This window comes from Podarcis tiliguerta, assembly GCF_965153285.1.
Source record: "Podarcis tiliguerta genome assembly, chromosome: 3".
Classification (NCBI taxonomy): Eukaryota; Metazoa; Chordata; class Lepidosauria; order Squamata; family Lacertidae; genus Podarcis; species Podarcis tiliguerta.
This window is the reverse complement of record NC_139536.1, coordinates 55944353-55966884: the sequence shown is the minus strand read 5'-3', so window position 1 is coordinate 55966884 and position 22532 is coordinate 55944353. Positions and strand designations below refer to the sequence as shown.

Below are 22532 nucleotides of genomic sequence, written 5' to 3'. Positions count from 1 at the left end.
TTTGAGGCTACCACCATTGTTCTCGTTTCCTCTTCCCCATCTTCCTTGTGTGCCAGTTGCTGTCTCCAGCTACCAAGCACCTGGCTGCCCAAGAGACAGGCAAATGACAAGAGCTGCTAGGAGCAGCAGCAAACAAAGTGGGCAGGAAGGGAGGAAGGTAGCAGCAGCTAAGATCTGTAGCCACCAGATTCAACTACTCTCTCCCTCTGGACAATGTTGGTGAGTCAGTGACTGAAACAGGTGGGTGGCCAACCTATGCCACAAGAGGAGCCACGTGACACACACAAAAACAGAGCCTGTGGCATTCCTGAGCAGGACAGTGCACGAGCCTGGCTATAAGTCAAGCCTTGGCTCTGCCTCTTCCATGCTCCAGTTTACTGTAAGCTGGCTCAACAGATCAGAAGCAAAACTGTTCCAATGAAATGTTGGCAGTGCAGGACATTGCAACAGTTACATTCTCCAAAATATGGGTTTGACTTTCTGGTCCACTTGCCATATTCTATCCACTGACAAATGCCTATTCTAAACATATTTGAGACATGCAACCCCATGTACATTATGATAAACAAAAACCTGGAGTTCACCCCCTATGGAAAGCAGGTGTTTACCCGGCTCGATGATTTCTTTCTTTAAAGCAGACAATGTGTGGATTACAAGCACTTTAATTGCCTGTTTTGGTTGAAATGGTTTTCTATCAGCACAACAGAGAAATATCTGATTTGTGGATGGGTAAGAACATCATCACACATTTCTTTTCTCCTGCAGGAGGGAGAAGATCCCTGCTGGAAAATATCACTTCATTATCATCAGTGAGAGCAATCACCCTTTTCCCTAATGCTTCTCAGTCATCCTATGCTGAAATGAAGATCGACCTTTCATTCAATCCTAACCATGAGGAAGGAGCATGGCATCCAGAAGATTGGGGGGGGGGGGAATGTCACAGGAAAGTCAAAGGAATAAATTAAGCGCCACAAAAGCATCGTGTGAAGATTGCCAAGTATACATAAGTATACACTCATGAAATTTCATTCAGTTGTACTGTCCAAAGCAAACCAGCTGCAGAAAGAAACAACCCAAAATCAGCAGCCCAATGGTTCGTGGTCAATTAGTCCATGGTCATGTGTTTGCACACAGGTTATATGGAATACATTTGACCTGTCTAGAATGGCTGTGCTTCTCTTTCAGTAGCATAGAAGCTGCAATCTGTATGTGGCCATACATTAAGTGACAGCGTGTTTTTAGTGACGGTGCCCAATAAAGTCTCAGACAATGACTGGCAGAGTTGCTCTAATGTCACAGAAGTTGCTTGTGGTCTTTTGCTGCCGCTGGCTGGACAGGCAAGCCTGGAGGAAAACAAAGCAAAAGCAGGGCCTAGGAAGCAAAGGCCTGGGAGGGTGGAGAAGGCCAAAGGGAAGAGTCTGAGAATGTAAGGAAACTAAGAGAGAGAACAAGCAGAGATGAGAGGCTATGCAGGCGTGGCTATGGCTGGTGCTCCTCTGTTGATTTGAAATCACCAGCCAAAAGCTCTGCTGCAGGCCTCCAGCCATGTATGATTAATCACTACTAAACTAGAATCACAACCACTTGTTGTCTTTGTCAGCACTTAAGCCTTGCTCTAAAACGTCTATCTGCATAGCAATGTGAGAATTAATCAGAGACATAAACATTAACCAAAAAGAAAAGTTACCAACCCAATAGCTCTGACATCCTAGATTCCATTTCCTTACTCTTTGGCTGGGGTTTTATTTGAAGTTTTTTGTTGGGGGGTGTTGCTGCTGTTGGGTTTTTTTGTATTTTTATTTTAGATTTTGTTGTGATTTATATGGAAACTGTTCTGTTTGATTCTGTATTTAATGTTTTATTTATTGTTCATGACAGCTTTTGTTATGTTGCAGTTACGTATTTTTCATGTTGCAAGCCGTCTTAGGCATGGTTTGAAATGTGGAAATGTGGCAAACAAATAAAATTATGTATGTATGTACTTTTTCTCCTTTCAGTCTTCCGCTTTCACTGGGTATATGTTTTCATTTCGTGTATTCCTGTTTTCCTCCCTTGAGCACTTTCCCAACTTTCCCTTACAATCTCCATTAATCACACTCTCCACTTAAATACTTTATAGTAACCTTAAGGCTTAAATATCATAAGGTTAGTGCAAGTAGCACAATCTGTTTGGACAAGTCATTAAAGTGTGTTCAAGTGCTTAGCAACATGTTTGAAATTCAGCTTCCTAGCACTTAATACTGATAAGGCGCAGATAAGTACACATTCTATCTGTAGGGACATCTTTTCTACAAATTTTTGGCAGGATAATTCATCTGGCTGTGTTTATCAAATTGCTTCATTTTTTCATTTGATTCTTTCAGTGTTGTATATTTGCAAGTAGAAACCTGCCAGGAAATCTCAGCACAATCCCATTTGGCGCGGGGATACCAGTTTTCATGCATGGCCTACTTTTGAGTTACCAAAACCCACTTCCAGCCTCCAAGGATGCTTGTCTGAATGTGCTGATAGCATTCATTTGTTAATTGTTTTTCTTGATACGGTCCTTTGATTGCCTATTCACAATAAGTCAAAACCTTCCATAAAATTGATCAAATTTACATTTGAAAGTTTTAAAATAAATTATTTATGTGTACCTTCAGGATTGGCTCGACACTTACCATCTCAGATGCCAAACTGCTCTGTTGCCAACCCACCAAATATTTTGGATTTATATACTAGTTTGACCTCAAAATAATGTTGGAATTTTGTTTTCCCACTTTATGGCTTTCTAGCATAAGTCTGTAGAGCAAAACTAAACATTACATGCAAATGCATAAAATAAAGCCCCAATAGTTCTAAAAATGAAAGGAGGCTTCAATTCTGAGTGGATGGAGCTGGGGGAGAGGGAGATATTTAACACTTTGGCTCCCATTTATCTGCTCAAAATCTCCCAAAGCAGTTTCCCCAACATTACAAGTTTTTGTACTGTATTTACATTTGCAGATACAGTGGTACCTCGGGTTAAATACTTAATTCGTTCCGGAGGTTTGTTCTTAACCTGAAACTGTTCTTAACCTGAAGCACCACTTTAGCTAATGGGGCCTCCTGCTGCTGCTGCGCCGCCAGAACACGATTTCTGTTCTCATCCTAAAGCAAAGTTCTTAACCCGAGGTACTATTTCTGGGTTAGCGGAGTCTGTAACCTGAAGCGTATGTAACCTGAAGCATATGTAACCCGAGGTACCACTGTACTCCTACTACCCCTGCTACTTCTCAACTCTGCAACCTCCCAAAGCTTTTCCATTTTCTAAAAAAACACTGGGCCTTCATTAAACACATTTGTATGCTCCTGTGGTTAGTTTCACTGAAATAGCTGAAGCAATTTTGTTTCCAAATCTATTACAGGGAAGGGCGGTGCCTCAGCTTTGCATGCAGAAGGCATCAACAGATATAAAAATCTGGAGAGCCACAGCAAGACGTTGTAGACAATAGTGAGATAAATGGGCCAATGGTGTGACTTGGTGTAAGGCAGCTTCCTAGGATGTGAAGTCTTCACATGTTTGCGCTTACATAGCCAAAACCGCACCACCCATGTGCAAGAGGGAGCAAAGACTCAGGACACCCCTGTCGTTTGTGAAAGTAAATCTTTTAAAAAAGAAATAACCTTAAGGGGAGAAGAGTCTAAAAACAGCGGGATGAAGACTGAGCACCCTCAGTGCTCGTAGAATGCTGTCTGACTATTGTAAGGGACACAGCTGAAAAGGAAGAGAAAGGAAGAGAAAAGGAAGAGAACCGCAAAGAAAACAAAACAAAAAAAGGTAGAATCATCTGGTTGTCTTGACGGTGATCTACCTGGTTCACTCTGAGAAGCTATTTATTTTCAATATTTCCAGGGATGATGCCCACAGAAATCGAGGGAGAAATAAAAGTTTTTAGCAGGCATCAATGTGTCCACATTCTGTTCAAAAACAGCCCACTGAGGACTAATCATGTTCAGAGGGCACACTAGGCTGACTGAACACTGGGGCAGAGGTAGAGAAAGCCAGGAGAGAGGAGGAATTTCATGACATGCCACGCATCTGTTGAAGCATTTCTTATAGTCATTAAGTTCCAGCTGATCTTGCTTTTACACTTGTTTGCGTTGGGGCCATCATGTAACTTTAATTCATGCTCTGATCTGTATGTCTCTGCAATTCCATGGATGGAAGCCTCCTCCATCAAGATCAGGATATCTGGATTGTTTACATTAGATCGGTAAGAATTCCTGACTCTCAATCATTTAACAAAGGTAGTCAAAAGACTCTCCCCCCCCCCCCCCAATATAGTGAGGAAATAAAGAAAGCTTCAAGAGGGCAGGAGGCAGGAACAAATTTTTGTGTAGAAGGACTGTCAGCTCCATTCAGTTTTAGTACTAAAAACAGATTCCTTGGCTCTGAATTATTTATGTGTCTACCTTTTGCACCAGGTTCCATCTGGTGGATCTCCAGGTTCTAGTCAAAAACAACGTAGATCCTGCAACCCTGAAGTCTATCGACCCCTGTGCTGGGGATACCAAAACACCACCACAAGTTATTCCATTCTCCTAATGAGGCAGAGGTAGCAATTAAGCCTGGCTTTAATTAAACCTATAATTTTTATGCATTTCTGCCCTATGTATGCATGTGCCAAGAATAAATGCCATTAGCACCAAAGGCAGCATGATCTCTTGTGAAGTAACTTCTAAACATATTTAACATTCCATTCTGTTCTGCATACGGTGTCCTCCAAGTAAGAATTTATTATGATGGCCTTGGCTGTTCTCTCAAGCTAATAGCAATTAATACGTAGCCTATACCTCTTAGAAGAAACAGCATCCACAGCACAGTCTGCGTCTGTTACATTTTTCAGCTTCTTTAATGGCTGGAATTGTTTTCCTGGAGTCCAGCCACACCACCTTTTAGCTTACGCAAAGGAACAAGCTTTCCTCCTATTCCTTGGTTTAAAAACTGCCAACTTTTCAAGTTCATAAAGACAGAAAATATTTAAACAAGATTATCATGTCTTGAAGAACGCCTCTCAAGGCAACAGAACTTAACTTTCTGGACCCCACATTTGAAGACTACAGTGCCAGACAGAGTTATCTGCATGTTTAGTTCCTTTGGACTGGATTCTTATTGAAGTCTGTCCCCAATTTCTTTATGAATTAAAGTTATAGGTGTTGCCAGGCAAGGCACTGGACATTCTCATTGCAATTTTGCAAGCTATCAATTTTTTTCACATACTTGAGCAGGACAACTGACTACAGGCCACTTTATATTGTTGCATATCATCCCAATCTCCGAGCGGTGCAAGAATCCAGAGGCTTATCCAGGGTTTGGTTTCCTCAGAATGAGGGTCAGCGGAGACTGTGGTGTGTTGACAGCATATGGTTTATTTACACATACATACAACCTGAGCCTGCGATGGAAGGGTTCACAGTATTAACACCCCATGAGGGTCTTGCTTCTCTCATAGCCACAGCCTTGGATTCCAACAGAAATCAAGCATAACTCTGTCTCCCAGCCTTCAGCCTTATCAGCTTCCAGCTTACATAACTGAACTCTCAACTCTGGCCTTTGTCTTTCTAACTATTAGAGAGTTTGTTGTGTGGCACAGAGCCATTTCCTTTGTTACCTTAAAGGCCCATACTTAGAGGACCATTACTTCACCAGGAAACTAAGGTGGCTATTCCAGGAACTGAATCTGTGCTGGATCCAGGAATTAGAAGGGGACTCAGCTCAGGCATACAGCTTACCCCCTTCCCAAACTCATAACACTATGTTACCTTTAGCAATTTTAACCTTTTGTACATGTCCTCAATTAGCTGTCGGTCCTGGAAGACCTGCTCCCTACCTTGTAGGCCTTTTCCCACCTGGCTTGAGAGGGCCCTGACTGACTCCAGCTGCAAAAGCTAAGGCTGCTGTACAGACTCAAGCTGGGGTATTGTTTAAGGGGAAGCTTTGATATTGGACTGCACATATTTCTTATCAGGTATATTTCTTGTCAGGTATATCCTGATGAGAGGATCTCGCTGCAGCATTTTAACAACTTTGTTCTCCACAGCTATCACCTTTGGTCCTGAGCAATATTTAATTGGCTTCACTTAATGGCTGAAAGTGACTGTCCATGACTTAATTATTGGCTCGAATCCCAAGCTAAAGCCCCCTCCCCTTTGGCAAGCAAAGGGAACGACTTGCAATCCGTTCTCGGACTTCCTCAAATGGGTATGGACCTCCTGATTATAGAGAGCAATGTGGGCAGTTCACCTGGAGCTGATTTCCTAATTATTTCATATTCATAAACAGCCTTGTTTAGGGAAGTTTTTAATGACTGATGTTTTAATGTATTTTTAAGCTTTGCTGGAAGCCGCCCAGAGTGGCTGGGGAAACCCAGCCAGATAGGCGGGGTATAAATAATTTTTTAAAAATATTATTATTATTCATGACCCTTGTGATCACTTCCAACTCTACAATTCTATGATTCTCTGTTGTATTTGTAATGCTCTATTATGTTTTATTACATTATTATTTATTGTTTGTAAGCGGCTCTGAGATTCATTTGAATAAAAAGCTGCACAGAAATACAATAAATCAGATCAAATGTTCTGTGAACTGCCCTGAGACCTCCTGGTATAGGGCAGTATATAAATTCAATAATTATTATTAATAATAAATGGCTTTGTACTTGTGGGTAGGTTTGATACAGATAGAAACTTGATCCTTCCTTGGTTCCTGCTTGCGTGTATTTTGAAAGAAGAATCTGTAATTTCTATCCATGCCCACTATTCTTAAATGATGCTATGTGTATCTATTCCATATGCATGTACTGAATCAGAAGTATAAGATATAACATGAAAAATGTTGCTCAGCCAATCACATGTTTCATACAGCTGGAAAATGAAGCCAAGCTCTTAATCCCACAGAAAATACTGCAATCCAAGTTCTCATCACTTCATAACTTTAGAAGACAATGCCACGTATAAAGATTTTTGTGAGACTGGAAAGAATGACAATTCCACACACACACACACACACAGAGAGAGAGAGAGAGAGAGAGAGAGAGAGAATGGGAAGTGAATGGGAAAGCCTTTGCATGCAATGAAGTCTGTTCTCTGCACCAAGGTCCCCATGCCAACAACAAACTGCTTGTTAGACATGATTCTTTAATTATACCCTGAAGTGACTTTTCCTACTTCTGGTATATATATAGTGCTTTTGAAATACCACAATTTTGTCACATTCCAATAACATCCAGCTCAACTCTGTTCATATTAATCATGTCAATTATTTGTCCATATTTGAACTTCATTGTTAAGACCTGTTGAAAGCCTAGCCTAGTTTTCTCATTGCTCCATTCTGGATCATTCCATTAAATTACTGCTCTTCTTTCTATCATGTCCAATTTCTCTTTGTAAGAACTTAGCACAGTACTGGCAGTGGCTATTTTTCTTGTACTGGCCAAGGCTAACAGAGTGCAAACATGTGTTTCTTGTTTTCTCATTCTTCATAATTCATTTCATGCATTGGATTGTGGATATATTCAAATTGGAAGCTTCCTGAAAAGAACTTGTTACATGCACGATTTGGGGGTTCTAGTCAAACAGATTTCTTCACCGTCTCCTTTCTAGTCTGCTGATAATTATTATTCCACTGTTCCGAGCTATTTTTATCACTGCTTGATTCCTTCCCTACAATCAGATCAACAGTTTTTAACCACCTGAAGCCCCATGTGACCATCTCACAAAGGATCTTGAGATGCGTGAACTGATATTGGGTCTCTGGATATCCTGTTACACAAAACGTTAAAAAGAGATATGTCCAATAGTTCCCAAAATCTGGTTCTTACTGTCTGTCAGACAGTTTATTAACATTGGACTGAGTTAATAGGGCTAATCTCAGTATTTCAGTTTAAATGGTTGTAAAACAAGATATTAGGTTTGGTGCCTCGTGTGAACTATTATTACATATTGTTGTTTTAGGCTGTAGTTTAATTAAAACCTGACAGAACAGTTCACGTGTCACATTAAACTATATTTTAAACTATGGTTTAGCATGAACAAGCTGGTGGGTGCTGCTCACTCATGCTTGCTTTGCTCCTCACCTGCTCCTGACTTTTTCCAGTCAGGAAGAAACAAATCACAGTGCTGATTTAGTGTTACATACAAACCAGCACCCCTGATTTCTTGGAGAGATACAAGCCATGAGCACTGGCTTGCATGCAATGCTAACTCAGCACTGTTTGTTTTCTCCCAGCTGGGGGAAAGGCTAGAGTAGGAGAGGACTGAAGCAAGTACAACTGAACAGCATGTACTACCACACTGCTTCTTCACATTAAACCAGAGCTTATTTTTTACTATGGCTCAATGTAGCATGTGAACCAGGCTATGGTTTGTGGGTGTATCTGCCTGTCTGTCCTGAGTGTATGGAACAGTGAGATAATATTTTTTTAAATGAGGTCTTGAAAATATGGAATTAAGATTATGAGCAATTGAATAATCTGGCTGTAACAAATTAGCCACTGTCACAGGCCTTCACGCCCTCCCAAAAGTTCCTGCCATGAATGTAAGTCAGATGATAACAGATAAAAGTCCAAGGTCTTCCAATAAGGTTCTGCTCTGGATTTCATCTCACATGGAAAAATAGGCAGGTATTCCCTAAGCCTGGACTTAACAGATAGTATTCAGACCTTACATTCAACAAGTGTACAATCTGCGTACACAAATAGTTGAGCTGTGTGCACCCTCACACAGTTATTCACAGGCAATATTCAACAAACATACAATCAGTGTTTCTGTGTACAGAATACGTAAGCTATATGAATAAAAATGTGCACACTCTTTCGCACTTTTTTGCACGTGCTCATTGTATGAAGAAGCTAACATTCAGAAAGCAGGTTTGATTGGCAGATCACTATGTGGCAGCTTCTTAAAAACTTACTGTACGACAGCTTGGAATGGGTTAGGATATTGCTTTGTTCAGCCCTAGTCGAGTAGTAACCTATTTTTACCAAGCTCCTTTGTCCAACCCTCTCATTTCCCCAGATTTTCATCAGGTGTGGCAGTGTTGTAGAAACCACTTGACCCTATGGCATTAGCTATGGTGGGTTGCTTCTCTACATGGTTAAAGTCACCACACGATAAGGGACACCAGTGTTATTTTTCTATTTTAAAAAAAGTGTCAGAACTCACCATGAACGCTTCCCTTGTTCTCTTTAAGAGCGGCAATGGCGCCCACCTGAGAGGTGCCAGAACTGAGTTCCGGTAAGTTCTGGCTGGAAAAAAAAAAGCCCTAGGGGCCACTATGCGGTCAAAGGTTACCCAAATCTACACAAAGGTTTCCAGAAAAAAAGGAGTAAGGTTACAATGAAAGTAATGGAAACATAGCCATAATGGGGAGAATTGATAAGACAACCTTTGGTATATACTTCCTCAGGAAAATTGGGAGCCAGTAGCCCAAACCCTCTCCAGGAATACAAGTAACAGTGGCCATAGAAGGCTAGCACAGACTTTCCAGAAAGTTCTAGCTCATTTATTCAAATAGCTTTTGTGCTACTTTTAAGGATCCTAGATCCTCCCAAAGAGCTTAGAGTAAGAAATCATACTGAAGCAACAAGAACTTGTTATCCGCACTATTAAAATCAACACATAGTTTTAGAAGCCAAGCCCCCTGGTCAGCAGCAACAGGACCTGACAGAGAAGCACAGCCCATGCCATGTTCACTGTTACACCAGCCAAAGAGGAAGGTTGGGTGGAGCGGGGGGGGGGGCCCTCTGTTGTGCCAACGAGGATTGGAGGCAAGTGCTGCAGACACTGCGGGATTAGCAACCTCCCTACTCACTCGGGGGTTCCAGCGGCTCTCAGGGATGAAAGGCAGGAACAGAGAGGCTCACTGGCACCGAAAGAGGGGCCGAGTAGGACGGGTTCTAAAACGTAAGAAGCTAAACTTTTAACCTTCTGCCAGTCCGAAAGCAGGCCCAGACAGAACCAGTTTGTGTACGAGCAACGCCAGACTCACCTTGGCTCCCCAGCTGCCGAGCAGCCGCTTCCATCCCAACTGCGGTGCTTCACCACCAGTCCTCCCAGGCGGCTTTTAAGCTGCATTTCTAGGTCCGTTGTACTTTTATATATATATACATACACACACAAAGTCTCTCTGCCTCCTTTCCCTTCCCTTCCTCTCTCAGGAAGGACTACTTCCACTTTCCAGGTCAAAGGCAGAAGGGCTCTCAGCGGCCCCGCAGCATTTTAGGCGTAATGGGAGGCACCTGAGAGCAGCATCTCCTAAGCCCGGCGCGAGAAGAACAGAGAAGGGCAGTTCTCTGGGGTTGGGCCTGCTCTCTTGAGCTTCGATTAAAACCTGGACTGGAACTTCTCCAAGCTCTGCTGAGCTGGAACACATAAACCCAGGAGCATATTCCCTAATATTAGGTGGACGATTAAGAAGAACTGTGGTCAAATCCTGACTCTTTGTTATAAATGAATGATAAAAACAAGCATACCTTGCGTTTTACTGGTACCTTAGTCCTACCAAATTTGTAATGTGTGCCTAATACATCTATCTGTCAAGAAATAACAGTTTTCTGCAGGAGGGGTCATGGAGTGAACTACTTACCACTCCTTAAGAGGGAAATTAAAACTTATTTGAAGTTTTGAGCATTTTGATTCTATAGGACACAGGCAGAGCAATCCTAACAGGAGCTGGGGAGGAGCAGAGTGGTGGATTCAGGGCTGTGCTCCAAGCCCTCCTGTGTTTCACTGGCTGGAACAGAAGGTGAGGGAGCAGTTCAGCCACTTTGCTATGCCAGCTCTAGCCTAGCATAGCTGAGGGACCCGAGAATTGGACCCTTGGGGAACAGCATACCTTTGGGCCCAGTTAATCCAAAATCACCAGAGCCCCACCTGTTTCAGGGCTTTCTGCTTGCTGCTGCCAACAGAAAAACCACCAACTTGCTACTCCTCATTCCAGGCACAGCTAGGCCCCCATCACGAAAGAACCCCAGCAGAGAAGAGACATCTACACACCATCCTAATTCTCCCTTCATAGGAGGGGGGGGACTAGGATTTTACTCTAACCTTTTTTCTAAGGCACACTTACCTGAGAGTAACCCCCATTGAACACACCAGGACTTGTTTTTGAGTAAACACACATAGGCTTCGATTTACTTAAATGCTGGAAACCATCTGTCTTGCAATAAATGGGATTTGGTTTGTTTACAGGGCTTTTCTCTTGCTGGATCATACTCATTGTCTCTCCACCCCCTACCATGTGCATGCTGCCATTATCAAGGCATTATCATTTACAATACTGGAAAAGGAGGCTCTGGATGGAAACTTGTAGGCCCAGATCAACTAGCTATTAATTTGGAACAATTTAAAAACAAAACAAGAGTTTTAGATGCTATTATGGTGTCACAGGAATTGAGAGGAATAGAAGATGAAATTACCAGCCATTTGTCAATCAAATTTTGTTGGCCAGAAGTATTCCTGCAAATGCACCAGAATGAAATTTGCATTTGTGAATAAACCACCTGAGCCAAATTCTAAGGCCTGAGGCAGTTTTATCTGTATAATAAAGATTTCATTGCCCCTCTCCTTTAATAGAAAATGTGGAGCAGAAAATGAATATAAAATGGTACGTTTATGACAGCCAAAATGATTGATTGGAAGAAAGTAATAGATGCTAGTTTCATTCTAATTTCCTCCTTCCACAGAAAAAAACAATGACCCAGAAATGTGTAATAAATTAGCCAATTATCCCCAGATGTCAGGCTCTGCAAATGATGTAATCATGGATTTTACAAATCAGAACTGTCCAAAAGAGTAGTACGTCTTCCTGATTAAAATGTCAGCATAAAGTACAGTTTCTCACTTCAATTTCCACCGCTAAAATCAGCCTCTGTAATGGTGCAATATAATAATTAAATGAGTAGCAAACCTCACATGATAGTCAACAGAAATTCAAAATTATTTTTTTCAGAGGTTTCAGGTGAAAATTAAATATCCTAGTAAAGCTGAAGCCTTATTTACCTAGGGATCCATTAGCCACGCCATCCCCTGGACCTCGGAGGGAACAAAAGTACCAGGAAAGCAAAATCTTCTTTGGAGAAAAAGAGTTTATTGAGATCTGAGCACAGAGTCAAGGTCTGTACTCAGAGACAGCCTGCTGGTTAGTTCCTAGAAATACACTGGCTGTAAAGCAAGACACTTCAGCAGACTTTCTTATACCCCCAGACTTCCCCAATCGGCTAGCAAATATTGTTTGCTTAACACATTTTATTGCTTGCTAAACATTCCCTTCGTATCTCTTCTTATCTTGCATTACTTAAAGCAGAAGCAAAGCAGGAAACATCTTGCTAGTGGTTTTTAGTTGACAGCAGTTTTTGGCTAGGCAGGAAACGACCTTCTGACCTGTAGCTAGCATCAGCAGTTTCAAGTAGCTGGTTAGACAGGAAACGGCCTCCTGACCTGTCTGATTTAGACTTTGCAAATAACTGCATTTTTGGGTTTGAGCTTGTGTAACCATCCTAGCAGAGTGCCGGAATTTACTATGTGTAGATAATATTAATGATTAACCGTTCCCCTCTCCCTTCACTCCGTCCTCTTCTTTTGAACAATCTATTACTTAGATTCGTTCTGGGGTAGGGGTCTATATTCTCTCATTACAGCAATCACGCGAGGTCCCATCATGCGAGACATCATCTTTTTCATCATATGTTGCAGGCATTGCATTAAGCAGGGTATACAGAAGCAGAAAAGCAATAGAAGCATTATTGGGCCTATTCTCCCCACAAATACGATACCGTTCATGCCAACAGAAATACGAGAGCATCCATATGACAAGGGCGGTACATATCACTCCTACCCACCAAACCCAATATCTCCATGGTTCCTCCCACCAATATTCAGGGGGTGTGCTCATTGTTGAAGAGCCCACTGATATTTGTGCCCGACTACCTGTTGAGCCTCAAGGATGAGAGCCCACCGGTGAGCTGATGCTCCCACTATGTGGGTCAACTTTTCTGCTAACCCTGATGGGTGGATTGAACTCTCGTGCTGCCTCCCTAGTGACCAGAGCATATGGAAGCTGAAATCCTGGGGTGGCAATTCTTACTGGCACTTGTTTAGTAATTTCAATGCACACCTGGCTCAGGCTCCCATCTATCACCTGGGTTAAGAGTAGGACCTGGTCTATCAAATGAGGTTGGTACAGTGCTCTACCTTCCAGATAACAGTTGACTACCCTCCCACAACAGCAAGAGCGGTACAGAACTAGATAGATTTCGATCGTCTCTACAGCTTCCCGTAAGAGCACTGTCCACGCATGCTGGTCAGTGGTGTGGGAGAGGAGCCACAACGGGGCAGTGGGGTGTTTTAAGACGGCAATCTCATCAAATCCCAGTTTCCAATAGCCATAGAGCACACCATCTCTTACCACCGGTAAGACGAACCAGTCGTAGCAGAGGCCAGCAGGCCAATAGGGTTGGTATGGTTCGGTAGGGTCAGGGCAATAAGACATAGAGCAAGTCAATAAAGAAAATAAGAGAGAAAAGAGAAAGTCTTTGTAACTGTCCTTGTGATGATTAGTCGCAGGATCTCGTTGCCCGTGGCCTAACGCTTTTTCCTGGTAGCGTCAGACACAAGGTGATGATCAACTTCAGAGGGTCAGCGGGATTTCTTTTGCAAGTCCAGACACCCTTCTTCAGATGCGTGTGATGTACCCAGGGGATCACCTCGACTACTTTCACTGCAGTTAGGGATGAGGGGGTCGCCAGACGCTGTCACTCAGAGGGACTGGTGAACCGGCTCAGCGAGACTGCCACGGGACTGCAGGTGTACGCTTGAGGGAATACCTGGAAAGAAAGCAAACACACACAACAAACACAGGGATTGCACTTGTTCTTGGGTGATGTGATCTCCCATCTGCCCAAACCGGCGGGGATGCCTCGGACGAAAGGGGTTGGCCTGCCATATAGAAGTTCAAAGGGTGATAGTTCTCAGTCTCTTGGTTGGCGCACAGGGCACATTTTGGGATATAGCAGCAGTTAGTTATAGCAGCAGTTAGTTGAGGTAGAATATTCTCCCAAGGTGCGCCTTAGCAGCTGGGCCTCCCAAATGGGTGGACTCGTGGTAATTCTTTACAATTGTGCTGGCCAGATGTTGGGGCACAAAAACACGGCTGTCCGGTCCTTCCTGGAGCGTTGCTCCTTCTTGGCTGGTCCACTGCTGTTCATCAAGGGTGTAACGTGGTTCCACATCGTCTGGAGTGAGTTCTGGTACCAATATCAAAAGTCCCGGTGGTGCCTCTAAATTGGCTGGAGAACAAATGTCTACGTTGGGGGCGCTGCCTGCGGGCGCCCCTCCCATCCAATTCTTCACCGTGCGTAGAGATATCAGCAAGGCGGTCGTCACTGGAGGGGATCTTCAGGATGCTGAGACACAGTCCAATCTGAAGCAGCTTTCTTATGTGGTGGACCCAAGGGGTGGTGCCAGCGACCTTCACAGCTGTGGGTGTGGAGAGCAGATGGGCCCTTCCAGCACGGCGGCAGTGGTGCCTGGGACCAGTCTCATCCACACCTCGTCACCTGGCTCAAACTGGTCATGCAAGAAGTTCGGGCCTGGGTTGAGAGAGAAAATCTCGAGAGAGAGACTGTACATAATTGTTCAATTCCACATCTTGAGCAGGGATAGGTGAAAGCATGCACACATAAGGAACCGGTCTCCCAAACATCACTTCAAAAGGGTGACAAGTGAATACGTTTCAATGGGAGGCTACAGACTCTAAGCAAAGCCAAGGGCAACATGGACACCCAATTAGACCCTGTTTCTTGGGTCAATGGTTTTTTTTCAAAGTCCTGTTCATCCTTTCCTCTTTTCCAGAACTTTGGGGCCTATATGCGGTACCCACCATCTTCCTTCTTCACTGGCAACAGTGGGGTGCTTCACTGTGATTGGCATTGTTTCAAGATTCCATGTTGAAGCAATCGCTTCAAATGCACCCACACTCCTTCAGCTGCCTGTCGTGGGATGGGGTATTGGTTTCTATCTTTCGCCCATAGTCCAGGGTCAACATCATGAGGCAGGCTAACAGGGAGGATTCCCTCCTCTTCTTTTACCATCATCAAGCACCAATGGTCTCTCAGGGGCATTTCTAAAGAAAACTCTCCTGCTGGTCCAGTTGTCATCATTACTTCCCCCATTGGTTGGAAGGAAATCTGGGCTTGTAATTTTGTTAACAAGTCTTGGCCCAATAAAGGAATGGGACACTCTGGTATATACAAAAAATTGTGCTGGACTACTTGGCCACCTAGGCAGCAGGTAACAGACTGCAAAAAACGGGGCCTTTTGTGATTTACCTGTGGCCCCAATTATATTAACCACTTGGTTTGTGGGTTTTGTTACAGGCACAGGTAAGACTGAGTGGGCAGCTCCCTTGTTCACCTTCTCCTACCTGTAATAAGGTAGCTAGGTTAAGGGCTGTGGTGGCATAAGACTCCCTTGGCTACCCCCTGGTCTTCATCTATGAACAGCGTAAAAGGCTTCTTGGGGTTTGGATGCCAAGCACTGGGGCTTGTTGTCACTTTGAGATCCTGAAAAGCCTGCTGCTGTTCCCTGCCCCATATAAAAGGATCCTTCTCTATTCCCTAGTTGACTCATGCAGGGGCCAAGCAATGCTTCTGTAATTAGTAGTGAGTCCAGGAGATATTGTTCATCATCATAAGTGGGATTATAGGTTTAAAAAAAAAAATCCCTTCAAACAATTTTACGATCTTTGCTGGATTCTCCTCAAAAGAGGGGTTCTGATTTCTCCAATTACAAACATCTGCACTTGAAAAGGGTATATGCTGGACCGTGTAGGTCTGTGGTGCCTTTGCTTGTTCAGCTGGGACAGGGGCTGGTGGATCATAAACCCTCTGAAGGGGCATTTCTCCAGTTGCCTGATCCTTCCTGGTTTTCTCATACTATCTGTGAGACATAACTCTCTTCGCCGCCTGTCCCCACTTACGTTGCCATCTCTTCCTCTTTTCAGGGGTGCAGCATTCTGCTGCCTCAACTAACAAGGGGCTTACATCCAACTTCTTCCTCAAATGGCTTTACAAACTCCTTTAGTCTCTTTTTCTGTCTTTCTGTCCACATTTTCTTTCCTTGATTCATATCATCTAGTGTCTTCCTAAACTCTTCGTTATCTTCCTCATCTTCCTCTTCTTCCGTCTCACTATCCTCCTTCGCAGGTCCTCCTCCCCCCTACACCAGCACCTCCCTGTGCTTCTTGATCTTGGCCTGGGGGGGGGGGGGGGGTTTGGAGGGGCTGTTGGTGGAGTGTAAGGTGGTGGCTTAATCACTCCCCCTCCTCATCTTCTGGGTCTTCTAACACCAGAGGCTTCACTGTACAAATCCTGTTCTGTGTGTTGCTGTCACAGCAAGACTTTAGCCATGGTAGATTCTTTTCTTTACATTGGTCTTCCATGTAGAGATATAGGGGATCTGGTCTGGGTGGACATTTAATATATTTTGCCACAGGGGGTTGATTTGCCACAGGGGGTTGATTAATTGCAAATCAAAGCCACGCAGTTCTCTGGGTTGGCAAGTCCACCTCACATAAAGTTTTGAGTCTCTGTTTTTTCAATGTGAATCATCACTCTTCGTGGCTGTTTTCCAGTTATTAAAAAAAGCATTCCAGAGGAATACATTGGCTTGCTCCAGACCCTATTTTTTTTTTTTTTTTTTTTCTTTCAGATACTCCCCTCCTAACTGGGTTTTCAAAATTCTCTCACACTTCACATGCTACAGTTTGTCAGAAAATGCACAACCCTACAATCGCTCGGCCAAGGGGACACTAAGCTTGGCCCTCATTCAACAATTCATCCACTGGAGTATCTGACACACAACATGTCAACAAAACACTCAATTCCCTCTGCCCCATTCCCTTTCCCAAACCTTTACCAATTCCTTTCCTGGTGGCATTCTTACTGCCGGGCACTCTACTGCCAACTACCAGGTGAGGCTGATCAGGCCTCTGGCCCTTTCCCTCGGGCCCCTAGCCCTTTCCCTCGGGCTTACCTTTCTCCGCTGCGGACCTGTCCCCTCGGCGCCGTTCTGTCCTCTTGTTCTCCCTCAACTAGATGTCTCCGCTCCAGGACGGTGTGGCAATCTCCCCCTACAAACTGGCAGGGTGTGCACCGGAAATGCGAACGCCGATTGGAGCTGTTCATCTTGGTTGAGCCTGGCCCTCCGGTCCGTATTTGGGGAGGGGGCTGATCCCGGGCGAGCCCCCAAAGAAATGAAGCCTTATTTACCTAGGGATCCATTAGCCACGCCATCCCCTGGACCTCGGAGGGAACAAAAGTACCAGGAAAGCAAAATCTTCTTTGGAGAAAAAGAGTTTATTGAGATCTGAGCACAGAGTCAAGGTCTGTACTCAGAGACAGCCTGCTGGTTAGTTCCTAGAAATACACTGGCTGTAAAGCAAGACACTTCAGCAGACTTTCTTATACCCCCAGACTTCCCCAATCGGCTAGCAAATATTGTTTGCTTAACACATTTTATTGCTTGCTAAACATTCCCTTCGTATCTCTTCTTATCTTGCATTACTTAAAGCAGAAGCAAAGCAGGAAACATCTTGCTAGTGGTTTTTAGTTGACAGCAGTTTTTGGCTAGGCAGGAAACGACCTTCTGACCTGTAGCTAGCATCAGCAGTTTCAAGTAGCTGGTTAGACAGGAAACGGCCTCCTGACCTGTCTGATTTAGACTTTGCAAATAACTGCATTTTTGGGTTTGAGCTTGTGTAACCATCCTAGCAGAGTGCCGGAATTTACTATGTGTAGATAATATTAATGATTAACCGTTCCCCTCTCCCTTCAAAGCTCAGCCAATGTGGTTGCAAAATGTGCTGCAAAGTGCCCTCTCAGCTCCTCAAATAGATAGAAACTGTCCTACACAGCATATTCCCATGCATGTTTACTCAGACACAAGTCCTGCTGAAGAAGGAACTACTCAGTAAGTCTGCATAGGCCAAAATTCTATACTCACTTACCTGGACTTACTTTTGAGTAGTCATGTATAGGGTTATGCTATTAAAAGCCTACATATCATACAGAATTTGAGAGGACAAAGTTATGTCTCACTGACAGGTAAAAGGCCCATATTTGAAAAAGAATTGAGAATTATCGTAGAGATCTGCAGTCATCTCCAATAATGAACATATTCCAGAGATTTGGAAGTTGTTGTTGTTTTTAATATGAAAGATAAACAGGTTTCCCAAAAGAACTGACACCTCAGTGTGGACCTGACTGATCCCAAGGGTATGTTAATTTACAATTTGGTATTACGTTATGAATGACTACTAGATAAACAGCTGTTAAGGCTCATTAACTGGAAAGCTATAAATTGGTCATATGGCTTTATTTTCAAATGATGGTAGATAGAGGGTGTATAACTAGCCAATATTGGACCTTGATTTTGAGCCCTAGATAGCACGGTCAATGGTTAGGGATAACGAGAGCTGTAGTCTAGAAAGGATCATGTAGACAGTGTGTTGATTAAGGCCTCACCAAGAGGTGGCTGGGCTGTACACAGAAAAAAATGATGAGCAACATTCCCAAAAATAAAATCACTCCAATACATTTTTATACCCTGCTTTAGCTATTTTCATCTGCAGGCATTCAGAGGTGGAACAGTGTAGTGGTCATAGTTTATTGCCTATTTTCAGATGTATTTTCCTTAATAATATCTTATTGTTCAAGTGGTTAAATTGGGCTTGTGACTCAGAGTGGTTCATTGCACTTCTGATGTGAAGACTGCCTGTGGCCTGCTGTGTTTTTATTCATTTACTTAATTAATTAATTTATGAGCCGCTTCTTATGAAGCAATTTCACAGTACAATAAAATGTATCTAAAACAATTACATATACCAAAACATTTAAAAACCTTTATTTATAGTGGTGCAGCAATAAAACTGCTGTACATTTGCAAAGCTAAGCAGGGGCTGGTATGGTTTCAGACTGGATGAAGGACCGCATGCTCAGATTTACGCATTGCAGCGGGGTTGGACTAGATGACCCCCGGGATCCCTTCTAACTCTACAACTTTATGATTCTATGAAAAGTAATTTCTAACCCAATTGATATTGTCTGAGATAAAAAACCTCCACTTACAATGCTTGTTGAAAGGGGAAAGTTTTCAACAGATGCTAAATACACAATAGAAACAGTGCCTGCCTGGTATGTAATGGGACGGAGTTCCAAAGGCTGGGTGCTAAAGGCTCAAGTCCAATATCATGCCGCCAGCACTCGATTTCCATTCTCATCCTGGGGCAAAGTTCGCAACCCAAGGTAACTACTTGCGGGTTAGCAGAGTTTGTAACCCGAAGAGTTTGTAACCTGAAGCGTTTGTAACCCGAGGTACCACTGTACCTTAATTAGAAACTTGTATCATTATGATGGAGGTTTTCAGATATCTACCAAGGAAAAGAAAAGCCACATTATGCTGCCCCTCCTTTATTAAAGGATGATTTGGACTTTAAGTTCTACAGTTAAAGTGTTCAAGTCAAGCATCTGCTAATGATTAAGGCAAGTAGTAATTTTTGCTCCAAATATTTGACTCTGTACAAAGGCTGTACAAAAATAAAACAGGCCAGAATGAGAGCTTGGATGTCGATTAAGAACAAAATTAACAGAGCATTATAGGTAGGTAAACAAAATGATCGTATTCTACCACTTCAAAGTGTTTGTCAGATATTTTATTATAAATAAGCTTTATTCTTTATGCCAATTGCATTTCATCTTTTTGTTTCATTCTGTTTAAGTTCTTGTTTTGTTTTAGAGTTCCTGCATAATTTCAGTGTTGCTGCCAGAGTCTAATGGGCAATTTCCTATAAATGTTCTTCCAGATGTTTATCATCTTCTACTGGAAAAGAGGATTTAAGTGTTTGCTTTGATATCTCAGGAATAGGAGTTAACAAAAATGATAACTACAGTTTCCCTTATTGTTTTAGTATTAAATGTCTGAAAAAATAGCTTGAAGCATGAGAGTGGCGGATTTAAAATGAAAGGGAGCATTCAAAACATTAATTTTTAAAAAACAAGTTTTTTTAAAAAAACCACCCTGCTCCTATATAAGTTCCACGGTTTTATACAAAATTGTTTTGAACAGAATTGTATTTGCAGCTTAAGAACATTCAGATTCACATCGGCATTTGTCAAGGCAATTACCTGAAGGTTATATGTACAAGAATGAATGCAAATATAGCCTGCTATCCAGTGCTAATTAGAATAGACCCATTTAAATAATCAGACATGAGTAAGTTCATTAATTTCAGTGGGTTTACTATGAGTATGACTTGGTTGGATATCACCATAGTAACCAAATAGCAACTGTCCAGAAAAAGCTGTCATGACCTGCTCCTATGGCATTAGCAGTGGCGGTATTTGCAGAAAAATCAAGTAAAGGTTTTCACCTTGGATTGAATACAGTTGTGGATTTCAGCTGGCAGAAAGCACTGTCATTTGCATTGTTATGGAAATCTTCCAGATATTCTGCAACCCTCCCTGAACAATATCCTGTGCTGTTGTTGGTCTCCCAACACCCATGAACCACTTTTTAAGGGGTAGAAGCAGGTAGGGACCCTGAGAGGTGGGTTAGGGTGAGAGTGAGTTTCCTAAGTGAATAGGGATTTGAACCCTGGGCCTCTGAGGCCCCAGTTCAACACTCTACTTAAACATTGGCTCTATAGAGATATAACTTGCTTATCTCACATAACGACCGTAAAATGGATTCTTTTCCCGTTCCGAACCCTAAAATCTGTACTATTGCACATGGCACAAAGCAGCTGTATAAAAACCAGAACATTTGCTTTATTTTTTATAGTTATGTAGATATTGTGATGATTGCAGTTCCTCCGACATATGCTGTCTGCCTGGCCTACATGGTTATAAACCTACACTATAAGGCACCCCCCATGGCACTCACACTATTAGTGTCACGTGTGAAAGTTCCCAATGTGAACTGCAGTAAAGTTTTCGCATGGATTAATAGCGTTTGGCTACAGTCCAGTTTCAAACCCTTGTTTTGGCTTTAGGGGCTTTGCAGGCAGAGCTAAGTTAAGGGCACTAGGGAGGAGAGCTACGAACGTGATATAGCGGCAAGTAGTGAGAGAAAGAACCGAGGGGGTTTGAGAGGCCCGCCTGTGGCGCCAAGCGGAGGAGTTCACTCGGAAAGAAGGAGTTCGGACTCTGCACTCTGTACATGCGCTTGTTTCCGGGCCCCGCCGGGATGTCGGCGCCAGAAGGCCGCCTCTAGGGGTCGCTGGTGTGGCGAATAAAGGCCGTCTCTCGGGAACAAGAGAGCGAGAGAGGGAGGTGGGCGGGCTGAGGAGAAGGCGAGGAAGGTGGCGGCGGGGCTGAGGCCGAGAGCGAGAGACGCAAACAACTTTTTCGCAGCGAGTTGCAGGCACCGGTCCGTCGTGCATGAACTGTAACCTGACACTGGAGCGAAGAGAAAGGGAACGAAGCAGCGGAGGAGGAGGAGAAGGAGAAGAAGAAGCGGAGAAGAGGAAGCCCCGCCAAGGAGCCTCCGAGGGGGATGGTGGTTGCCGCCTCCGCCTCCTCCAGCCGCTCCTAGGGGCGTCCGGCACCCGGGCGAAGCCGGCAATGGGCAGGAGGGAAGCCGCCTGAGCCTCCGGCGAACTTTCCCCCACCTTCACGCCGGGCAGTCGGAGCGGAGCAGGCGGATGGAGGATGCGCTCTGCCCGGCGGGCTGTCTGAGCAGGAGGCGGCGGCGAAGGAAGAGACGGGGGCGCCGACGACGACGATGAAGAAGCTGCTGCTTGCGCCGCCGCCACCGCTGCCTCTGCCGCCGCCGCCGCGCTACAGCGCGGGTTTCCCGGAGCCCCGTCCTCATGTGGCCCCGCCGCCCGCCGCGGGGGCTCCCGGGCAGGGAGCGGGCTGGCGGCGGCGGAGGCCCCTCTCGCTGCTGCCCTTCCTCTCCCTGCGCGACTACGGCTTCTGCATGGCCGCCTTGCTGCTCTTCTGCCTGGGCTCCCTCTTCTATCAGCTCAACGGGGGCGCCCCTCGCTTTCTGCTGGACCTGAGGCACTATCTGGGTAAGGAGGGCGCAGGGAGGGAGGGGGGCTGCTGCTGCTGCCCGAGGAAGGAGGACGACTCCGGGTAAAGGGGGTGGGGGGGGTGAAGAGCAAACCGGTAGCGCCTCGTGGGCTTGTGTGGGGAGTTGTGAAGCGAGCCGTCTTCGTTAAGGGGTCTGGCTTCTCCCCACCCTTGCTGGACGGTGTGTGTGCTATAGTTCTCCGAAGTTGGTAGTGCTGCCCGCTGTCAGGAGACATCCAACCAACTTCCAAATTGGCGTCTTTACCATTCTGCCTAGTGAGGGGGTCTAAGTTCTACTGGTAAGGGTTGGAGGGGCGTTTGTTCCCAACACAGACATGCAAGAGCAAGTGGCATGTTTTTCCTCACTAGGGAAGCGTTGCCGCCTTACCGAGTATCTGTGCGCCTGCAGCGGTCGGTTGCGTTGGTAAATGGTCGCAT

The 22532-nt window shown here is 44.3% G+C and overlaps 1 protein-coding gene and 1 long non-coding RNA gene across 2 annotated transcripts in view; both read left to right on the top strand.

Moving 5' to 3' along the window:
* The window catches only part of LOC310675076, a 275570-nt gene that overhangs the window by 5688 nt on the left and 247350 nt on the right, over positions 1-22532 (top strand). The gene's annotated exons all lie outside the window — the stretch shown is intronic.
* The window catches only part of UST (uronyl 2-sulfotransferase), a 133380-nt gene continuing 131703 nt past the window's right edge, over positions 20856-22532 (top strand). The window contains exon 1 of the mRNA XM_083435089.1: positions 20856-22093. Coding sequence (XP_083291215.1) covers positions 21802-22093 — 292 coding nt within the window. The 5' untranslated portion in view covers positions 20856-21801. The remainder of the gene's footprint in view (positions 22094-22532) is intronic.